At 49.2% G+C, this 23,764-nt stretch overlaps 1 protein-coding gene across 1 annotated transcript in view; it reads right to left on the reverse strand.

The window, feature by feature from the left end:
- Positions 1–4,626: 4,626 nt before the first annotated feature.
- LOC122459127 (angiopoietin-related protein 7-like) overlaps positions 4,627–23,764 on the reverse strand; it is a 35,785-nt gene continuing 16,647 nt past the window's right edge. Inside the window, exons 3-7 of the mRNA XM_043509911.1 lie at positions 16,796–17,018; positions 13,333–13,470; positions 9,820–10,036; positions 7,692–7,887; positions 4,627–5,812 (exon numbers count right to left, since the gene is read on the reverse strand). Coding sequence (XP_043365846.1) covers positions 5,666–5,812; positions 7,692–7,887; positions 9,820–10,036; positions 13,333–13,470; positions 16,796–17,018 — 921 coding nt within the window. The 3' untranslated portion in view covers positions 4,627–5,665. The remainder of the gene's footprint in view (positions 5,813–7,691; positions 7,888–9,819; positions 10,037–13,332; positions 13,471–16,795; positions 17,019–23,764) is intronic.

The raw sequence follows: 23,764 nt of genomic DNA on the forward strand, positions 1-23,764 counted from the left end.
TTCAGCCCTGTAGGGCAGGGCTCAAGCTGAAGCAGGGGCCCCCTGTGGCACAGGGCCCCAGGCAATTGCCCTGCTTACCACCCCTAATGCTGGCCCTGAGTAATATTTATAATTTACTTAATGATATTTAAGGTAGGGGAATTGCAATGTTTTCAAGTCTTAATGTGAGGGGGGTCAGATTTTTTGTTAAGTTCAAAGGGGGTCCCCAGCAGAAGGTGGTTGAGAAACACCAGCTGTTAGACTGAGGCATGTTTAAAGCCACTGTATAAATACCATTTGGTCTCCGGGCTTCCTAAAGGAATTCATGGTTAAACTAGTGTTTGGTGGTTTCCCATGTTATTATTAGTCATTCGAAGTATGAATCATAATTCCAACAGCAGCCATGCTTAGCATAATCGCTTGATATTATAGTTCACTCGGTCATTCTTGTACACTTAGATCTGAGTTTATTATAGTCTGTGAACTGATGATGAATTTGCTCTGCTGAACAATCTAACCTCCAGCCTGTGAGTGTTAGCTTGGTGTATTTCCTGCCTTCGAATCAACACTTTGCTATATGCCTTTCTTGTGGTGATTAGACATCTAGCCCTACTTTTGTAGATTAATAAATGTAGATGTTGGTTTATGTGAGAATCAAACCTTTCCTACTCTTAAACGGATACAAGCAATGGCAGCAAAAATCTTCAGTGCATCCTACAACTAAATTTCACCTTTGACCATTCACCACCATCATTAGATCTCCAACTCCCATTGAGAACTGGATTTCAGAGCTTCCCACGCAACCCCAACCTCTGGCTTCATATCCTTGTACTTCCCCATCTGCATACTCTGTCTTCTCTTGTCCAGGGTCCATTCTTTGGGCCAGAGTCTGAGCTGCTGTAAATCAGCATAGCTCCATTGGAGACAATGGAATTATAGCAGTTTACAGCAGATTCGTTTCTGGCTTTTTGGCTTCTGGTGCTCCATCTATATGGAAAAAATTGTCGCTTCCTCTTTTTAAAAATCTCTACCTCAAAACATCCCCTTTACGATTTTATTTATTATTCTCTTCTCACGCCAGCGTACACCAGGAGTACCTCCACTGAAACCAATAGAGTTACACCACTGTAACGGCACATTTCCGTGTCCCTTTTGGTTCTAGTCTCCCCACCCCATAAACTCACCCCTTTAGAGCAGGTTTCACAGCCTTCCTCCTAGGGACTGGATCTTCTTCCTCGGCTGAGTTTGGAGCCTCCTTTTGATTCACCTGCCCAGTCATCTGACCACTGCTTTAATCCTGCCCAGGTGGGTCTGATAATACATGTCTGGGCCAGCTGGGGAGAGGGGACCTTTGTCCCACCCACTCTACAACGGTCCCAAGCCCTTAAAGGAGCAGCAGCCTGGGGTTTTTCCATACCTTTTTTCTCCCAGACACTCACTACTCCCTAGAACCACCCTCCTCACACCCATTGTCCAGTCTGGTTCCCTGGAATGGGGTAACTGGCCTCTCCTACTACCTCTTGTGACCTTGAAGGTCGAACAGCCCATCACGGGGCCTCAGAGAAGGAGCTGCTGGTGGGGGCAGTCTCCATGAGTGGCTCTTGATTTTGGAATCTACTCACTTGATCTTAAATAACCCAAATCTGTTGAGTCTCATGCTGCAGCCAATATCTAGTGCAGCTAATGCTTCCATATTAATGAAGATCAACAAAAGCCCAACCAAGTTAAGGGTTGCGCGGGGGGGAATATCTGTCATTGTCAGACTGGGACACCTAAAATGTTACATCTGATGAGCCACTTGGGCTAGAAGCAGCTTGTATATATCCATGGAAACCTTGGATTCTTGGCATTTCAGTGGTATATGCCGTTCATTTCTAGACATAGGTGTTTGCACATCATTATACCTCAAAACTGTTATTGATCCCTGCAACCAAGCAAAAATATGGATTATTTACGTGACAGGTGAGGATGCTTGAACCAGTCCAACTCTGCAATAGCACATGGCTCTGGGGGTAGAAAGAGGAAGGCACCAGCTTATTGAAACTTTCAAAGAAGGACGGGGTAGGGATGTGGGATACCATGAGAAGGCAAAGAGAGGTATGATGCTGAGCCAGCAAAGGTTAAGCAATCAGCAGGCTGCATGACCTGAAAACAATCCTTAAGGACATATTAGAAGAGTATTGAAATGGCAAACAGGGCCACTTCTTGCAGATAGGTATCAGAGTCATATTCAATAGACGAGAGCCCTTGAAATGCAGGCCTATATTGATAAAGAATTAAAAATAGATCTGAATTGTATGTGTCTATGTTCACCTATATCCTGTTAGAAGTTTAACAGTGTGATCGGATTATCTTGTATGTGCTAATCTTCTGTTCCTGTCTGTAATGTTTCATTACTGTATTCTATTGATTCAGAGATCAAAAGAGGGTATTATCATTTAGATGGGGCTTGTGGTGTAATAATATTATTGTCTTCATTTCTCTGTGAAATTTGTAGTAGACTACCTGTGAACTGTTTGATGGCTATTTGCCTTATGCTAACAAATGCAACTGGTTACTAGTGTGTGCCTAGGAAATAGGGATTAGCTTCAAAGCAACAATATACGTTACCTCTCCTTCAGACAAGGAAGCCCTGCCGTGACCACAACTTGCTTTAGGTATAAAGGAAGTTTGGGGCCTGAGCCTGTTTTATCTCAGATCTGCTTACACTTTGACTGCTTACCTGGATCCAGGGATCGTCCTCAGTCTCCTCTGGGTACACTGCCAAGGGTAGCGGTAGCAGCTCCTCTGCGTCGAGCGCGTCGGGGCTCCCTGGAAGATCCTGCTGGTCCCTGGGGCAACAGCGGTTCTCCTTGGTGCTCGCCTCCAGCAGCGGGGAAGAAGCGTCTATTGCCTCTGGCGGCTTCTTCCTAACTGAGCAGCTGGGCCGGCCTGTTATAGTTCCCCTTCCTGTCCTGCCACTCTGCTTCTGGCATGCGGGCCATGGCCCTCCTGGCTCCTCCCACCAGGCGGCTTGCGGCGTTCCCTCTGCATCTGCCTCTGAGGGGGGCCATGCTGCCTCGCTACAACCCCCAACACCTCCAGTTCAGGAGATTGAACCTTTCCCCCCCTCCATCACCCTCCTCTTTGCTGATGCTCCAGTTCTCCAACCCTCCCAGGCCCTGATCCCTATTAATGGACTTCAGAGCAGCAGACCGAGCTCAGCGACCCTGGAGCAGGCTGGTGCCAAGGGAGAGAGAGCGAGGTGGAGTGGATAGGGCAGTGGACCGGGAGTCAGCAGACCCACTGTCTCACCCTGGGACCAGTCACTCCCCTCTTTGTGCCTCACCTTTGCCCTCTGTAAAAGGGGGGTAATATTTACCACCCTCGCCAAGAACCTGGCAATCTATGGATGGAAAGAGCCAGGGGTTATTTAAATGCCCCCGAGCCAGCTCATCCCAAAGCCGGTCCACAGGGCATCCTATATTCTACTGGGTACACTCCCCTGTCTCTGGCTAGTTATTAATAGATGGCCAGTATCTCTAGTCATCACATGCCAAAATAGCAAGAACCTAAACTCCACATAAAGCAAGTGGGGGACGGGGGGGGGGAACAGGCACTCTGGGGGGGTCATACATCACAGCCAGTTGTCTCGGGGGGATGGTAGAGGAATTGGCAGCTGGCAGGGGACTCAGCTGGGTCTGCTCCTCATTGAGGGGGTGTCGGGGATAGTTGAGAGGATTAAGGGGGCTCAGAAGGGTGTGGGTGGAGCTTTGACAGAGGTGCAGGCAGGTCGGGCAGCCCAGAGGAGGGGAGGGGGAGAGTGTCCTTGAACGGGAGAGGGCGGACAGGCGAGCTCTGAGGCACTTTACCTAGGAGCCTCTGCCATAATGTGGGTCCACAACCCCCCTCCTTTGTTAACCCCTTCTTTCCTGCCACCCTCCCTCCCCCTTGTTTAACCCCACCCTGCCCTTTCCTTCCCAACGCACCCAGCCCTACTGCATTTCCTGTGGTGGAAACCGTTGCATCGGCCAAGTGCCTGAACCCTGGGCCAACATCGGCCCAAGGAAAAGCCACCCAGAAATCACTTCCAGCCTTCACCCCCATACGCCTAAGGGGTAACAGCCTTCCCCCCACCCCTTCCCCAACTGATACCTGCCAGCCAGACTCTGATATTAAGTAAATAAAAATCTCAGCACACTTTTCTCAAGAGGGGATGCTTTAGCTTTCAGGCCCAAATCCTTTCCCCTGGTTATGGGTCTTGCAGGAGACTTGCATAATTCCAGCTCAGAGCAGGTCCTGGGGAATCCTTTCCCTTACCTCTCAGGGCTGGGTGCATGGTCCACAGGGAGCAGCCCCCTGAAGGATTCCCTCTTGTATAAAGCCCTGGTGCTTTCCCGTAAGCCCCCACTGGCCCACAGGTAATTAGTCCAGGTGCACTGGCCCGTACTTCCTCCTAAAGGGCCAGTCTCCCTGTGCCACCTTCTTTACCCACCACAAAATTATGAGAGAGAGCACAAACCCAGTTCCAGCCCCCCCCCCCCAACAGGCCGCCTTTGAGGTAAATAGAAACCCACCTCACTGCATGATCTCTTCCCCGAGAAGGGACAGGAACTGTGAAAATGGGACTGAAATGGCAGCACTGGGAGGCTTTTGATGTCTGTTTTATTTGTGGTGCAATAATTATCCCAGCCCTGAGGAAACTCAGCTATGGAACGTCAGCGTGCCAGACAGAGGGCAACACGGGCTGGAGGGGACGCTAGCAAAACTTCCCCCATCCCCGGCTAACACACAGTTCTCTGCGAGCCGTGTACAAACAAACAGTATCAGGAACCGGGTCCAGGAGGCAGCCGCCCCAGCTCTCCCCCGGGGAGATGAAAGCATGGCCCCACGCATTACAGAGGCAGCCCCAGGAAGTCGTAGGATGCATGACAGACTTTCAGCTCCAAACACATGCAAGTCTTTCTTCTTTAAGGGAATACCAGAGTTCTGTCAAGCAGAGAGCTCTGTCTTTATACCAGAGTAGGGCCATTGTGTCCCACTAGAGGTAAACGTACACCCAAGCCAGTAGATTGTGTGAGCCCCCCTAGAGCTTCCCCCTAGGTCATCATTCGTTCTTGAGCTCACACCAAGAGCATCTGGGGTCTCCAGCCAACAATCCATGCCTGAATCCATCCAGAGCCATCAAAAGGTGGCATCCGGATTTGGGCCAACGCACCTGAGAAGCCAAAGGGGCAGCTCCGCGACCCCAGCCAGCCAAGGGCACTGTCATATGGCATGCAAACAAGTCCAGCATTCCTCCAGCAAAGGGCAGCGCTGCGGTCCCTGAAGTCACTACATGGCAGTATCTCATGAAAAGTTTAAAAACATTTAAATAGTTCCCCTAAAAAATGGGATCCTCTTGGACCACGATCTTCCATCTTTGGCCTGTTCTCAGCCTTTGGTAGGCCCAGTTTAGGAGAGTGTTGAATAATAAGATTTCACTCAAACTGGCCTTGGTAACACAGGGCTTCACCATTTAACCACACATTGAAGGCCTTTCTTTCTTTCTTTCTTGGTTGTCTTCATTCTCTTGACCCTGCCCCAAAAGCAGAAGCAGGATGATATGGTCTCCGGAGTCAGTCCATCTCCAGCTATAACAAGCCACTCCCATTCCTCCCTTTCTGGAGCTGGGGATCAGCTGAGAGGAGAAAAATCCCCGGTCCCTTCAAGGGGAGAGATGGGGTCGGAAGGTGCGTGGACGGATCATCATGGTGACTTTCTTCAGGGAGTAGTAATCAGTGTCTTTCCAGGTGTACCACACAATGCCGTCTGGCCCCAGGATCTTGCGGTTTTTTATGGAGTACCTGCCCCCCTGTGACAGAGAGAAGGAGAATGTAAAGCATAGGAGACACTCAGAAGTGGCAGAAGAGTCATTTGAAACCAGAACCTCCAACGCCCTAGGGAGTACATCTTACCCCTGCAGTTTCAGCCATAGGGGAGTTGCTGATCTTTACTAGTGCTGCTAGTGCATCCAGCACTATAGAAACATTCCCTGGCATCTGGAATCATCTCCCACCAGACGCTGAAGGCCTGTCAATTGGCATGAAAGGTTGTACAACCTGGATTGTTTTCACTGGATGATAATTTATTTACAGGTTCAATGATGAAAACACTCAGGCACGAAATCTACATGAACAGAATTCAGCCGGGTTTTCCCTCCCTTTTCCAGCGGGCACAGACCCATCTACCCAAGAGAAAGGATGAGGTTGCCTGGAAGCAGAAGACAATTCTATTTTCTACTATGTCTGTAGGACAAAAAAATATAAGTTAAAGAATTAGAGTTAGCTTGAGTTAGGTTAAAGAAATATGCACAAGTGTTGTAACAAAAGGCCCTGACTAGCAAGTAGAAGGAAGGCCTTAAAAATAATAAATTATAAGGCCAAAAGAAATGAAGTAGGGAGGATGAATCGTTCAAAGGATAGCTGATGAATTAAGGAGAAATGCCTAAAAAGAAGGCCGCTGATGGACAGGGTGACTGCAGATGGTTTTCAATAACACAAAGAGAATGTCTCTTCAAAGGAGTCAACAGAGGCCTTCCCACCACACGCACCAGTGGTATTTCCTATGTGAACCCAGGTGTAATGAAAGAGGGGGGCAGGGATAGCTCAGTGGTCTGAGCATTGGCCTGCTAAACCCAGGGTTGTGAGTTCAATCCTTGAGGGGGCCATTTAGGATCTGGGGCAAAAATTGGGGATTGGTCCTGGTTTGAGCAGGGGATTGGACTAGATGACCTCCTGAGGTCCCTTCCAACCATGGTATTCTATGAGCTGCTGGCCAGCTGGGAGGGGAAGTGCTAAGGAAAAAAGAAGGTTGTAAATATGATCTGGATTAAGATGAACTGTCGCAGGCTGTTTTTAGCTAAAGTCAGTAATTGGCAACGGGTATAAAAAGTAAACTCTTAAAGGGTTCTTTGCTAATTCCTGCCTGACCACGTTGGAGCCAACCAACATAGGTCTAAGCACCACTGGGTTTAGACCATTTATAAGTATCTTGATCAAATGCTTATAAATGTTTTGTTACTTTTTGGAGGTAGTAAATTGCTTATTAGTAAGGCTATGATTTTGTCACGGAGGTCACAGAATCCATGACTTCCAGAGATCTCCATGACTTCAGCCCTAGGCAGCTAGGAGCTGCAGGGTCCTCCCGCTGCCCGCCATGGCTCAGAACTCAGGGGGCCCCCTTGCCTGGCTGCCCCACAGCTCCCAGCTGCGGCAGGCGGCAGAGGGGTAGGGGTGGGGAAATCCGGCAGCTCCCCATTTTGTCACACATATTTTTAGTAACAATCATGGACAGGTCATGGGCTTCAGTGAATTTTCCTTTACTGCCCGTGACCTGTCCTTGACTTTTACTAAAAATATGCGTGACAAGATCTTAGCCTTTCTTATTAGTTAGGCATGTTTAGAGCAATTGTACACGGTACCATTGTACCATTTGGCCTTGGGATTTAATAAAGGAATGTATGGTTAAATTTGTGTTTGGTGGTTTCTCATATTCGTATTAATAACTTCAAATATTATTAATAATTCCAACTATGTCTTTCCAGGAAATCAGGGTATCTCAAAGCAACAAGGGAGAGCCCTGTAGTGCTGTGGTTGGGCAGGCAAAGAGGAGCTGTTATACGATGAACAACAGCTTCCATGCAGCCTCACCCATGATGTAGCAATGCCTATGTCCTTACGTGGCCACCGTACCTTGTAGTACACGCCATTGAGGTTGGAGAAGAAGCACTGATGATACCACCAACCTCCGTGGGAGATCTCGGCACAGATGTTCCCCGTGTCGGGCGTGCTGAAACTCCTTTTGTTGTGGTACTGGGCAAATGAATCCTCCACTGTCCCACTGAAGCCATCCACATGCAGGCGGTAATAGTTTGCCTCATCCTCAATGCTGCAAACAAGAGGAAATGGGCTGGATTGTCTCCTGGGGTTTCTACATCTCCTTTCCAAGCTGGGCATTGCAAGCTTTATTCTCGCAGCACATCCATCTGCATTCAGTTATCTAGGCTGGGCATGCTCAGTGTAACTGCATCTTGCCAATTCAGGGCCCAACCCCCTCTCTCTCCCTTGGGGAAGATGTGATCCCTCCTCGCCCCAACCCACTGCATCCCCATCACTCTCACTGCATTCCTCCCTGTCCCACCTCCCACACTTCCATCCCCCCATCACTGTATCCGTCACCGTCCCAAACCCCCACACCTCCATCCCCCTCACCGCATCCCTCCCCGACCCACCCCCGGCGCATCCCCATCCCACTCCCCGCATCCCTCCCCATCTCACCCCCCTGCATCTCCATCCCCCTGTCACTGCATCCCTCCCTGACGCACCCCCCGCACACCCATCCTCCTCACTGCATCCCTCCTCCATTCCATATTGTCCTGCCCCCCACACCTACCCATCCCATCCCTGTACCCCTTACATCGCTCTCACACCCATCCTCTCCACCTCCCAGAGCCGGCATCCCCATGTCCCTCACCCCCCACAGCCCTTCACCCCATTCATCACCATACACTGCTGCACTCCCATTATGTCCCTATACACCCCTGTCCCCCCCACATCCTCATGCACCTGTAGCCTTCTGCCTCCCACTGCATCCCCATCCACCCCACATACCCCCCACATCCCCTTCTCTCCTTCAGTAACTTTAGTGAACAAAAAACATGGAGCTGGTTACGAAAAATGGGACAAGGGGAGGGAAAGAATTGTGAAAACCTTGGTGAAATGTCATTTTTTTGTTAAATGACCCTTTTTGACTATTTTACTGCCAGCTCTAGCGCCCCGTAACAAATAAAACCTGAACTACCACTCAGAACAAGAAATACGCCTGTTTGGGCCTTGCAGTGAAAATGAGCATGTGAGAGAGGGTGGGGGAGAGCAAGCGATGGGGAGGAGGGGGATGGAGTGAGTGGGGGGTGGGGCCTTGGGAAGGGGCGGGGCAGGGCCTCAGGGAAGGGGGCAGTGGGCGGGGCAAGGGTGTTCGGTTTTCTGGAATTAGAAAGTTGGCAACCCTACCCACTAAGGCCAAATGAAAGTCTTCCCAATGACTCCAATAGACTTCGGATCAGCTCCATGCACCAGAGGTTGGTGGACCGGCAGACCGAAAACCATGAGCTGCCACGGCTGCAGGGCATAAATTAACCCCGGGGCTGATGTCTGCACGGCACTCAGGAGGTGTGATTTCCAGCTTTGGCAGGCTTACACGCACTAGCTCTGCTTGAGCGAGTATCTATCCCAGGGCAGCTGTGGCGAGTGGGGCTAGCTACCCACATACAAGCCTATTGGACCTCCTAGACACGCACTCAGGCAGCTGGCCCTCCTGAACCCACACTGCTGTTTTCAGGTGCTGGCTCAAGCAGAGCTAGCCGTGTATGTCTGTGAATCACATCTCCCCACTGCAATGGAGGCACACCCGGCGAAGGTCAGGCGGAAACTTCCCCTCTGGGCCAGTTATTCCAAACTTGTCCATTAGGAGGATTCTTGTCCCTTCCTGGAATGCCTCTGGGGCTGGTCACTATTGGAAACAGGACATCAGCATGGATGGCCCTGGTTTGATCCACTATGGCAATTGCTGTGTTTCTACAGTATGTTCCTAAACCAAAACAACACACATCTGACCAGGAAGTGAGGCCTTACCCTCCATGACACTTGTTATGGGAATCAAGCAAATAGTCCAGGAACTAACCATACCTTGGGGCCAATCCCACAAGCCTTCTGGGCCCAAAACTTCCACCGATTCCAGTGGGATTTCCATGTGCTAAGGCCTTGCAGGAGACGGCCCTTTGCCTGCAGCAGGAACCCAGGGAAGGGCACTGTGCCCTCCTACCTGAAGATCTGGTAGAAGGCGTGCTTGTGCTTGTTGTTCCAGTCTTCCAAATCAATGCGGAGCGAGTAGTCCCCTTGGTTCGTCACCTTGTGAATGTTCTCATTACCCAGCCAGAACTCGCCGTTTAAATCCCCAAAGCCGTCTTTGTACTCGTTCCACGTCCGGGTGAAGTTGACAGAGCCGTCCTGCCGCCGCTGGATGACGGTCCAACCTCCACCTGCCAAGGGGAGAGAGGTGACGCTGATTTGAGTCTCCCATTAGCGTCATTAGTGAGGAACCCAGCATCATCCTGAGCCAAAACCTTGACTCAGCTCCGCCTTGTACTGACATTGGCCGACTGGCCGGCTTGCAGAGATGTCTTCAACTAACTTTGCCCCTCTTCATTCCTTGCCCCCCCAAGCCCCCAGAGGAAAGCTGTTCTGCTGGTTCTGCAGTGGAGATAACTCTGCGATGTGTATCAGTGGAGAAGTTTATAGATCTCAGAGACTGAGTCTGATCTGTCCTACACCAGTGCTGACAGCAACACAGTTACTCCTCATTTACACTGGCATACCTGAGGGCAGAATCAAGCTGGTAAATTTAAAGAAAGAAGCCGTTTAGGCATGAAATTAGGAGATTCCAGCTTGTTGGTATTATTATGTATTGGTTCCACAGCACCACAGATGTGCATGTAGCCAAAACCACACTGCGTGAAGCATGTGTCTCTTCTAGAGAACCTCAGTGAGACAGCCATCCAATCACTGCAGATTCAAGGAGGGGTCTCTGATGGCTACCAATGGCATCCTTTCTGCTTGCCTCCGAGTCACTAATGGGTGAGACTGTGCTGTCTAGGACAGATATAGCGACCAAGTGCAGGTTTTCTTGGAGATACTGTAATGGGTCACGAACTGAATATGACTAACAATGTGATGCAGTTGTGAAAAAGGCTAATATCATTCTGGGGTGTATTAACAGGAGTGGCATATGTAAGCAGGGCCGGATTAACTCTCCTGTGGGCCCGGGGCTATTAGATTTTGTGGTGCCCCTGTATACAGTCTTTTTCCTAATTTAAAACAAAATGATCACAATTGTGGCATCGAGGCAATTAACGCTATACTAAACTTGCCTTTTAAAAAACATAAAGTCATTTTGTGGTTACATTTCAGTCTTAAAACATGTAGAATATAGTTAAGTTAATTCAAAATAGCCCACTTCTTACCTTAGAATAGCTGTTATATTAGTTTCTTTCTGGGAGGGAGTTTGGGTGCAGGACGGGGCTCCAGGCTGGGGCAGGGTGTCGGGGTGCAGGAGAAGGTGAGAGGTGCAGGCTCCGGCCGGGAGATGCTTACCACAGGCAGATCCTGGCTGGCGGTGCAGTAGGGCTCAGGCAGGCTGCCTGCCTGCATGCCGTGGCCCCACGCCGCTCCCGGAAGCGGCCAGCTGCTGGCACTTCTCTGCGCGCTCCTGTGGGAAGCGTGTCTCCGTGTGCTGCCTGCGCCCGCAAGTACTGCCCACGCAGCTCCCATTGGCCAGGAACTGGGGATGGTGCTGGGGGCGGTGGCAGCACACGGAGCCGACTCCATCTTCCCCCAGGGGCTGCAGAGACATGCCAGCAGCCGGCCGCTTCCGGGAGTGGCATGGGGCCAAAGCATGCAGGCAGCCTGCCTAAACCCTGCTGCGCCGGGGCTCCCCTTAGCCCAGGGCCCTGGACTGCAGCTCCTAAAGCTCCTGCATTAATCCGGCCCTGTATGTAAGACACAGGAGGTAACTGTCCCGTTCTACTCAGCGGCAGTACTGTGTCCAATTCTAGGTGCCAATCTTAAAGAAAGATGTGGACAAATTGGAGAGAGTCCAGAGAAGAGCAACACAAATGATTAAAGGTCTAGAAAACAGGGCCTATCAGGAAAGATTGAAAAAACTGGGTTTGTTTAGTCTTGAGAAAAGAAGACGGGGGGCAGATCTGGTAACAGTCTTTAAATACAAGAAGGTCTGTTATAAAGCGGCTTGTGATCAGCTGTTCTCCATGCCCACTAAACGCAGGACAAGAAGTAATGGGCTGAATCTGCAGCAAGGGAGATTAAGATTCGATATTAGGAAAAACTTTCTAACTATAGAGATATTTAAGCCCTGGAACAGGCTTCCCAGGGAGGTTGTGGGATCCCCATCACTGAAGTTTTTTTAAAAACAGGTTGGACAAATCCCTGGCAGGGATGGTCTAGGTTTACTTGGTCCCTCTGCCCTGCACAGGGAACTGGATTTGATGACTTCTCAAAGTCCCTTCTAATCCTACATTTCTATGATTATCAATTTATGACTGGTTTATGGATCATTGTGGGCATGCAACTCCATAGGCGAAGGGTTACCACAGCTCTGCCAGGGACTGAAAACAGTGGGGAGCGATTACTGCCGTCTCGGAGATTCTATGCAGCTCCAGAGAAATATTCTCCTGGGGTGGTTTGCATATACTGGTTTAGGGCAGTCCCAGCGAAGAGGTCATGGGCAAAGAAAGAAATTGAGATATAAAGGCTGAGTTTGGGGAGATTAGGGGTCTTCCTTTTGATTCAACAAGCAGACAGATCTTGGGCTTTAGGGGAACCCCAACCCTTGCTGAAAGATTGGAAAGTCTTTGGCCTACTAGGGCCCTATAAGACTGATGGGTGAGTCCTGGGGGATGAGTCCTTAGTACGTGTGCAGGGAATTTTATCGTTTTAGAAGTTTTTTCTGTATGCTTTTCTATCCTTAAAATAAATGTACTCTTCTGCAAGGAAGAACTGTGTGCCATCTGGTAAAAACACTGCCATTATCCTCCGAGAGAAAGCAATGCACAGGGGCTGACCCTGAGGCAGTCTGGCTTGCTGGGGATATGCCAGTGTATAGAATAATAGAATCACAGACTCATAGAAGGGTAGGACTGGAAGGGACCTCAGTAGGTCATCTAGTCCAGTCCCCTGCACTCAAGCAGGACGAAGTAATAACTAGATCATTCTGACAGGTGTTTATCTAACCTGTTCTTAAAAGGCAAACAGCTGTGCAACCTTAAAACCCTGGTCAGGAGAAAGAGGGATGCAGGTTTCTGCCCAAGAAAGATGATGCCTGGGAGCCTGAAACCATATGTGTGTGCCCTTGAGGGACCACGGACAGAAAATACAGGTGCAGTTACCCTGAAAGCGTAACACTGTCCTTCCCCCGTTTAACCAAGGCTCTAGGCTCCAAGAGCACAAACACCATGAGCTCTTCCAGCACAGGATGCACCAAGATGGAGAATGCATCCTTGCTTGAATAGGTCCCGGGGGCTAGAAGCACTAGCTCCACCACTGCAGCTCAAGGAGACACTTCAACTGGGGTTCCTATAGCTGGTCTTCCAGAACTCCAGTAGGTGAGACTATCTCTACAAGGAAGCTTGTGCCTAGGTACTAGGGTGCAGTGTGCTCTAGGTACATATCCAGAGTACATAGAAGTCTGACGCTGTGCCTTGGGCCCTGCCTGATCCTTGTGAGAAAAGACATTCAGGCATATGGTCGCTTCTTACTATACCTTCCGTGTCCATTTCACACAGCACTTCTACTGGCATCCCACCGACAGAGGGCATAATGCTGTAGACCCCAGACCTCCGGATCCCATTGTAGTAAATGGAAGCACAGTCTATTGGGCAGTTCTTTGCATGCTTCACGTCTAAGACAGGGCACAGAGAGACACAGTTTAATATTTCACTCAAACAAGGGAGGACTTGTTTGGCTGAGTTTAGAACTCAACCACAAATTTTTGAGTTCTAGATGTAGATCAGAGCTTAAGACTTTTGAGGTATGAGCTCCATTTACTCTGGCAAAATTTAAGTTCTGGGATTCCGCATGGACTGAGGGATAGTTCATTGGCATTTATTTCATTTTATTTTATCCCTCGGGCCATCCTAAAATGGGAGCAAGACTGATTTTCACAGACAAACCTCTATCCATTGCACAGAGCACAGGGGAATAGAGTTTGAACCAGAACCCTATATCCACACTCAACCACAATTTCAGGACATCTGGAATCAAATCTGGTTGCTAACCAGAATTGTGTGGCTAGGACCTGTCCCTGAGCTGGAAGTGGAAACCCCTGCTCTTGAGCAGATTAGATTCACAGCTGATTCTGGATATAAAATTCACAGCTCAGGCCCATCTCCACGAGTGCAGACCTCCATGCAGTTGTTAGAATGACACGTTCTTTGTTTTTAAATTAAAGTTTCTTTGCCATTTAAGTTAAGGTGGAAATGGTAAGAGTTTTGCTGAGCTCAAAGTTCTGCTGGGCTCTTCCCTTCCAACACTGGGACAGAATGATCTAGTCCTGTTTCCATTCTCCAAAGGTGGCCAGTGCTGGATGCTTCAGAGAAAGGTGTCAAACCTCCCATAATGCACCTTACATTACTAGGCTTTGATACTCTTAGCTTAAAGATGTATGGACAAGTGGCCAAACCCTAGCATCCTTAGTCACACCTCTGGGGCGGCAGAAGCTTCCGAACAGTAGGGGGACCACTGGCGCCCAAACCATGGCCCCACCCACCCCGTGCCACTCCTTCCCCCGGAGGCCCCAACCTTGCACCGCCATTCCCCTGAGGCCCCTCCCGCATACCACCCCTTTTCCCTGAGCCTCCGTCCCTGTGCCGCCCCTCAAACCGAACCCCCCCCTCACACTGCCCCTTCCTCCAAGGCCCCGCCCTTGCACTGCCCCTTCCCCCCCAAGGCGCTGTCCCCTCCACCTGTCGCTTGTCCTTACAGACGGTAAAAAGTGGGAGGGCCATGGCCCCCTAGGCCCCCCTATTCCAGCACCCCTGCCTCCCGCTAGGGGGTTGGGACACAAGATGTGTTAGAGCCTGTGTCTACACTCCAGTGTTGACGTACCCAAGGAGGGTTTGCCTGGGGAAAGACTGAGTGAAAGCTGAGGAAGATCATCAGTGAGAACCATTCCCACCCACACAAATTCTCTAAAGAGCTTTGCAGAGAACGGCCGAGGGAACAGGGGGCGAATGAGAGAGATAAACCAGAGATAAACTTCCCCTTATCCACGCTACACCAGCCCCAACCCCAGCTGACCCTAATACCAAACCAGAAGCATGGCCAAGTTTGTGGGATTGAGAGGGTTATAAAGAGAGAATTGCCCTTTTTTTCCAGAAGGGAAGAGCGAGGGATGAGGTCACAACTCTGGCAGCCAATGAAAGGACATTGGGAAAGGAGGCATGGGCGTTGCAACATTCCAAGCCACCAGTTAGAGTGCCCGTTTGCTTTGAGGTCTCCCATTGGCTGTGGGAAGGGGGGACGGAATGGAGAAGCAGCCAATCAAGGCCACTCATTGGGGACTGGTCTCAGAGTTCCATTGGACTATTTCTGGCCAGCTGAACCGGCTGCTAAAGGGAACCCTGGGAGAATAGCATGTAAGGAAATCTCACAGGGGAGACTCTCTGGGTCTATTGGGTCTAGTTTCTGCTGCCTAGTGAGGGTATTACCACCAGCACCAGTTCTCCTTTTTCCAGCAGGCCATTTACTCTTCCAAAGAGAAATTATTTACGTGTACCTGGTGGCTAGAGGAACTGGAGCCAAGCTATCATGGTATCTAAGGCTGAGAGAGCTGGCTTCATTTAAAACAAGGATGATGGAAAACAATTAGACTGGTTAGCTCATAGGCTCAATAACCAACTAATGCGCCTTTCCTCCCAACTTCACTGGCTCAAATCGGATTCAGGTTGGTAGGTGAACGGCATTAACAAATCAGGCCTGTTGATCAGCGTGTGTAGAAGGAGTCACTGGGCTCAGCCGGCTTCTTACTGGATAAGTATCCACATCTCCGAAACCACCGTCACGTGTCCTTTTCAGTCTTACGACAGAGGCCAAGAAGCCAACGGCCGAGAAACCAGACCAGCGTGCCCATCTGACTTCTAGGGCTCAGCGCTCCAGGTCGGGGCAGTGGCGAGGAGCTAGTGGAGATGTTTTAATCACAGCAGCTTTTCGGTGAAAAATGGGTTTTCGACCAAAAGGAGCATTTTTAGTTTTGGTTGAAATTTTCCTCTTTTTCTAAAAAAACAAAACCAGAAACCAAAACCCTTTTGGTAAAAAATCTTCAGTTCTTGGTAACAGAAAAAACCAACACCTCAGGTTTTGCTTAAAAAAAGAATTGGGGTTTTGGTTTTCAAAAATTGTACCAAAAATGATTTTTTTTAACCAAAAACTTTCATTTTTTCAATGAAAAAAAAGGGAAAATTTCAAGAAGAGAGAGAAAAATTTTCCATGAAAATGAATTGACCTTTTTGAGTCAGCTCTACTTGTGGTACATGGGCCAGGAGGCACTCAGGACACCTGCCTCCTGCCACATGGTGCGGGCATATCGCCAACATCAAGAGGACTTCAGGGCCATCTTTTCTGAGGCTCTGAGAAGTTCCAGGTGCAGCCTGACGGTTCCGAAGGTGCTCAGTAATTCTGACAACCACAGCCCAGGGGGCCTCAAATTGGACACCCCAAATCTAATTGTGAAACGTTTGGCCTAAAAAATGGAGCGAAAGTCCATGAAATGCAATGACATAGTCTGGTCTTATTTTTTACTATTGGCATTTATGGTAACAGGCCTGATCTCCGATTGTGCTGAGCACGGTACAGCTACATAACAAAAAAATGGCCTTGCTTCCTCCCAGTCAAAATTATTTGGGACTTTCACCCCTCTTCATCAGACCGGGGAAGGTTCCCTCTCATCTCTGCACTGCAGTCGAACATGTGACGACGACACATGTAGCCATACCTCAGTTAGCTTTCATCGTACTAACTAGCTCTGGCACCAATAGCAGTGAAGCTGCAGCAGGTGGCTAGCTCAGGCCAGCCGCTCAAGTACATACCCAGGACGGGGCTGTACAGCTCATGCTGCTGCCCATTCTGCCCCAGCTTTCACTGCTATTGTTATGTGAACTAGCTAGATCAGGTGTCTAGTCTGGAATCTAGCCCCTCACCCCCAGCCCGTCCCAGGTATTTCCCATCACCTGGATGGTGCATCTCCTGCTGCGACCTCATCTCGGCAGGAAGGAGGCAGCCGGGGTTGTGCCGGGCCCACTCGGTCAGCAGGGAGATGTTGTGGATCTGGGCCTGCATGTCGTAGAGCAGCGTGGCTTGGATGTGCTGCAGCGTGCTGGCCTCATTGTAACGCTGCTCCAGCTCCTGGACCCGCTGCTCCACAGTGGAGTTCCGGCTGTTCTTCTCCTCGTGCTTCAGGGGAGCCAAGAAACCAAAGAAGCGTTAGCTGCAGGAAGTGTGGAGGGTTCGGCATAGTGTGTGATGTCACAGGAGATAACAGTGCAAAGGACAATGTGGGGCAGTGGACTGGAAACCAGCTGACAGCCAGGGCAGAGCCGCGAACACCAGGGAACGTGATCCTGGTCAGTGACAGGTGCATTCTTTACCAGCCTTCTAAACCGAGCTAAGGGGCAGCCCCAGGTAGCAGCCTGTTCTCTAAGTGACAATACACCCTAAAGGAAAGGCTGTTCACCCCTGGCCAGACAGGGATGGAAACAGCCATCCCGGCCACAACTGCTACTGGGTCTTCAGAAAGCAGCTGTCAGGAATACTAATTATAATCTGATAAGTAAACTGGAGAAATGCAGGCTTGGCGGAACTACCATTAAGTGGATACATAATTGATTAAACAACCACAAAGAGTAACTATTAATGGAATGATGTCAGTTTGGAGGGAGGTCTCAAGTGGGGTTCCATAGGGATCTGTTCTGGGTCTGGTGGTGTTTAACATCTTTATCAATGACCTGGATGTAGGACTAGAGAGTACACTGATCAAATCTGCAGATGACACAAAGCTGTTAGGGGTTGTAAATACTTTGGAGGACAGAGCTAAGATTCAGAGGGATCTTGATAAATTGGAGAAATGGGCTATAGACAACACAAAAACAAATGTCAGGTGCTACATGTTGGGTAGAAAAACCAAATGCACAAATACAGAATGGGAGATAACTGGCTTGGCAGCAGCACTGCCGAGAAGGATCTGGGAGTTGTGGTGGATCACAACCTCAACATGAGTCAGCAACGGGATGCTGTTACAGAAAAAGGAAACACAATTTTAGGTTGCATTAACAGAGGCATAGCAAGCAAGTCACAGGATGTGCTAGTACCGCTCTCCTCGGTTCTGCTCAGGCCTCAGCTGGAGGACTGTGTCCAGTTTTGGTCACCAATGTATAGAAAGGATGAAGAGACACTGGAAACGATCCAGAGGAGAGCGACGAGGATGAGCAAAGGGAGGGAATGCATGCCCTATGAGCACAGGCTGAAGGATCTGGGTATGTTTAGTTTGGAGAAGAGGAGAAGATAGCAGTCTTCAAATATTTTAAAGGCTCCCATAAAAAAGATGGAGAAAAGCTGTTCTCTCTTGCCACAGAGGCCAGGGCGAGAGGCAGGGGGTCAAACTCCAGCAGAGCAGATTTAGATTAAATCTCAGGAAAAACTTCCTCATTGTAAGAACAGTAGGACAATGGAACAGACGCCTGGGAAGGGCATGGAAGCTCCTTCACTGGAGGTTTTCAGAAGGAGCCTGGATAGCATCTGTCTGGGATGGTTTAAACACAACAAATCCTGCATCTTGGCAGGGTTTACATTAGATGACCTTTGCAGTCCCTTCTAACCCTCTGGTTCTATGATTCTCTGACTCACTAATGTTACTGCTTTTGGCCCGAGCAGCTAGCCAAAAGTTTGGGGTCTAGTAGATTGTTCCAGCTGGGAGTAGAAGCTGGTGATAGGTGTTTCTCTGATGCAGTTTTGTTTATTTACGAAGAAGAGACACGGAGCTATGTCTTAGCTAGAAGGATCCAAGAACAAGCAGAGCAATTTGTTAGCCTTCAGCCCCAAGCCTCTTTAGCCAACAGACCCAAACACTCTCACTAGCTTTTTCCAGGGTCACACTGTGCTCACAGGCTACTGCTGGGCTTTCCTGCCTTTTGCTTCTGCCTCTCTGTTCTTGTCTGTTCTCAATTTTCGATGTATTCTCTCTTTTCCTCCCTCCCCCCACCTACCCAAAACAATACTAAGCCAAAAGCTCCTGGGTGGATTTGCACACACCTTTTGTCTCAGTTGGTGGCTCATACTTACAGATATGTAAATTGAAGGGTGAGTTCACGCCTATCGATCTCAATGGGGTTTTAGATCAATCCGTAACAAGGTTTCACTCAGCTCATAACAATAATAATACTAAGATCTTATGTATTTCATCTGTAGATCTTAAAGTACTTTATGAAGGAGGTCAGTATCACCACCCCCATTTTACAAATGGGGAAACCGAGGCACAGAAAGGTGAAATTGACTTGCCCAAGATCACCCAGCAGAGCTGAGACTAGAACTAAGGTTGCCTGAGTCTTAGTCCCATGCTTCATCCCGCAGACTACACTGCACAAAAATGTAGCCAGACCCCAGGTTATGAACTCGGGTAATGACCAGCAGATATACTGCCTCAATCAAGGGAGCCAATATTACCTCTGGCATCATGTCCCGTTGTTTTCCCAATTTACCTCCATCAACCCCATGCGATCTTCCGCGAGCTCACTCCCATTCACGTGCCCAATCTCCATCAGAAGCTGGCCTCGAAACGCACCTGCACCAGTGTTTAACAACGTTGGGAGCCCTAGTGTAGACAAGGATGCTGCAGCTGCCAGTATTTTTAACACCGCATCAATTAGACTTGCTTGGAGCTTGTTTTAACTGGCTACTGAAAAAGTCCTCAGTACGGTTTGTTCTTGTCTGAACTTGCAGCTAAACTGTGTCTGGCTGCATCCATTGCTGACGTCCATCAGCAGCCCAGTGGATATGTTCTTAGGGCAAGCTCCTACGGATCCAGTCCTGGAAGGTGCTACGTGCTTTCAATGCATATTGACATCAATGACAGCTGACGGTATTCAGGACCTTAGAGAATTGGGTTTGGAAGGAATAATGATGCTAAGTGGCACTTGGCTATGCGGTGACAGAAAAATATCATATTGCCTCTATATAAATCTATGGAACGCCCACAACTTCAATACCGTGTGCAGATGCGGTCGCCCCATCTCAAAAAAGATATATTGGAATTGGAAAAGGTACAGAAAAGGGCAACAGAAATGAGTAGGGGTCTGGAACAGTTTCCATATGAGGCGAGATTAATCAGACTGGGACTTTTCAGTTTGGAAAAGAGACGACTAAGGGGGGATATGACAGAGGTCTATAAAATCCTGACTGGTGTAGAGAAAGTAAAGAAGGAAGTGTTATTTACCCTTTCACATAACACAAGAACTAGGGGCCACCAAATGAAATTAACAGGCAGCAGGTTTAAAACAAACAAAAGGAAGTATTTCTTCACACAACGCACAGTCATCCCGTGGAACTCCTTGCCAGAGGATGTTGTGAAGGCCAAAACTACAACAGGGTTCAAAAAAGAACTAGATAAGTTCATGGAGGATAGGTCCATCAATGGCTACTAGCCAGGATGGACAGGGATGGTGTCCCTAGCCTCTGTTTGCCAGAAACTGGGAATGGGAAACCGTGGATGGATCACTTGATGATTACCTGCTCTGTTCACTCCCTCTGAAGCACCTGGCATTGGCCACCGTTGGAAGACAGGATACTGGGCTAGATGGACCTTTGGTCTGATCCAGTATGGCCATTCTTATGTTCTTATGTGTTGCCTTACCAATGAATAACAGCAAGTACTAGGCCTGCCTGTGTTCTCCACTCCCCATGACCACCCCCTCCTGCTCCTGTAATTCTTGTGACTTATCTGAACAGTCATCCGTGCCTGAAGTCGGTGAATGGGACTTCTTGATATGCAATCCTGTTACAAAGACTTTGATTTGACCAAGAAACACACCCATCAAGGATGCATGGAAAGCAGCACTTGATCACCTGGAGTTGTTCATCAAATGTTCTTTTATCATTTTCCTGAGTGAGTTCATTTGAGAGCGTAGCGATTGTCTGGTTTCACCCACATAGTTGTTGTTCGGGCATTTAGTGCACTGGCTGAGGTACACCACATGCGGTGATTGGCATGTGCAGGAACCATGGATCTTGAAAGGATTCTGGAACCCTACAGAGAACTATATACAAGAAACCCATGGATCACCACACCTATCTTCATAGATCCAGTAACCACCCAAACAGTCTGTTATCTAAAGCCAGGCCCTCAGATACCACAGAATATGCTCCGAGGAGAAAGCCCGAGATATACACCTTAACACATGCTAAACCACCTTCACCAAACAAGGACACTCCATCAGAGAAATAGATCACATCATGGAATGGGCCACTCAAATACCCTGAGAAAACCTGCTTCAATATAGAAATAAAAACCCCTCCGACTGCACACCCCTAGTTGTCACCTACCACCCCACACTGGAACCCATATGGAGTATCATCAAACAGCTACAGCTCATACTCAATAGGGATCTTATCCTGAACCCCCGCTTCTGGCCTTCAAACAACCCCTCAGTCTCTCCAAGCTCATCATCAGAAGCAAGCTCCCCAGAGACCAGGACACACCAATTCAAACTGGCACCAGACCCTGCCAGAACAACAGACGCCAAATCTGCAGCCATACCTCCACCACTACAATGATCAACACCCTGCACAAAACACCTGTCAAGATCCATGAGTCCGACACATGCCTATCACAAGATGTGGCGTATCTCATCCAGTGCACTAAATGCCCCAATAGCAACTATGTGGGTGAAACAAGGCAATCCTTGCACTATGTCCTGTGGTTGAACACTTTACACAGAGTGATCACTCTATAGCTGATATCTCAATCCTCATCCTCAAAGGAAACCTGCACAACACATTCAAAAGACCAGCCTAGGAGCTGAAATTCATAACTTTGCTAGACACTAAAAAGCACGGTCTTAATAAAGATGCTGGATTTATGGCTTATTACAACAATCTGTAACTCACTAACCCCCCTTTCGTCCTATGACTATAAGGGAGCTAACAGGCCACTTCACCTCAAATAGTCCCTTAGGCTATGCGCTAACTCTTGGGCTAAACTATCTGTTTGGTCCTGTATTTAGCTGTGACGCTCAGCTGAAGAAGAGCTCTGTGTCGCTCGAAAGCTCGTCTCTCTCACCAACAGAAGCTGGTCTAATAAAAAGCCTATATCGCGGCAGCTCCTGCATGTACCTGACTTACCTTGTCCTTCGTAGTGGAAGGAAACCCTTATTCACCTGTGCTAAACCCTCTGTCCACCAGATGGCACAAACTGGCATTAAAATTACATCCACCCTCTGAGCCATCTATAAAAAAACCTACCAACAGCCCCTGAAAACTTTCAGTTTCAGTAAAATGCAGCTTCTTGAGCAGGTGCTCTGTAACTCCAATCAGGGGCACTGGAACGGGGGAAGCCAAGGAGCCATGGCCCATCCACTTTTCGCCATGGGCCTTCTCCCCCCCGAGGTCCCGCCCATCAGCAAGGCCAGAAGCTGGAGCCTGGCTCGGGTAAGAGTGGCCTGGGGAACTGTGGGGAGCCGTGGACCCTCCGCATGCCTGGGGTAGGGGTGGAGGGCTGAAAGCAACCCCCAGCCTATGTCCCCACCCCCTGGGTTCTCCATCCAGGGTAGCTCTTACCATGGCCCGGCTGTGGCTGTTTGGCCCCCAAGGCCCTGCCACCAGGCCAGGCTGAAAACTGGAGCTGAGTTGGGGTAAGAGTCACATGGGCAGCTGTAGGGAGCCACAGACCCTCCACCTGCCCTGGGTGAGGGGCCCGGTAGGCAGGGACACAGGCCAGGGACTGCTCTCAGGCCCCCCTACCCTGAGCAGGTGGAGGGACCACAGCTCTCCGGCGTGGCTCCGGCTTCTGGATTGGCTGGGGAGTGGGGCCTCGGGGGAAGAGGCGGGGTAGGGGCAGGGCCATGGAGGGGACGAGGCCTTGTGACCACCTCACTTTTACGAAGAATCCATCACTCCTGACTCCAATCCTCTGCTTTTGTTATCACTGTGGTTAGATGTTGATAGATGTTTGGCTGTGTGTGGGTGGGTTTTTTGTGTGCCGCCCCCAGCCCTGCGCAGACAGCTGGCACAGTGGACCTTGAGCAAACCGCCCAATGACCACAAGATCTGTTAAGGGATGAAGGCACCCAGCCGGATTTCTTGTCGATGCAGCAGGGTACTAGTATTCCGCAGACTTTATCAGACCAAAAAGAAAAGGAGGACTTGTGGCTCCTTAGAGACTAACAATTTATTTGAGCATAAGCTTTTGTGAGCTACAGCTCACTTCATCGGATGCCATCCGTAGGCATCCGATGAAGTGAGCTGTAGCTCACGAAAGCTTATGCTCAAATAAATTTGTTACTCTCTAAGGTGCCACAAGTATTCCTTTTCTTTTTGCAAATACAGACTAACACGGCTGTATGCCCGTAACAATGGACCAGCTCAGTGAAGGCAGGACTTTCTGTTCCTCCCTAGGCCAGACATAAGAACGGCCCTACTTCCATCTAGCGAAGTATCCTGTGTTCCAACAGTGGCCAGTGCCAGGTGCCCCAGAGGGAATGAAGAGAACAGGGAATCATCAAGTGATCCCTGTCGCCCATTCCCAGCTTCTGGCAAACAGAGGCTAGGGACACCATCTCTGCCCATCCCAAAGATACTCCCTCTGAGATACATCTTTATATCCTGATACAAACAAGTTAGTACTGCCCCTCTGACATAGTTACTGCTCCCTGATGTGGCTAGTTATCACTCATTACCTTGAACATGTTGGTTTGATTAAAACATTTTTATTACATTCTGTCATCCTGACCTTATCTTTTAGGAGAGATCAGTGTGTTCCTGTTATTCTTGGAAAATGTTTTTGTACCATTTTTGATACTGGAATGTTTTGATACCACTGGGATGTGTTTGCGTAAGTACTTTGTGACTAGCACTTCTTAGGAATGTGTATTTTTGCAATATCAGCCCTGTTGTTGCCAGATTCTGTGAGCAGGTCCTGCCCCTGACCAGGC

This window comes from Dermochelys coriacea, chromosome 3 (genome assembly GCF_009764565.3).
Source record: "Dermochelys coriacea isolate rDerCor1 chromosome 3, rDerCor1.pri.v4, whole genome shotgun sequence".
Classification (NCBI taxonomy): Eukaryota; Metazoa; Chordata; order Testudines; family Dermochelyidae; genus Dermochelys; species Dermochelys coriacea.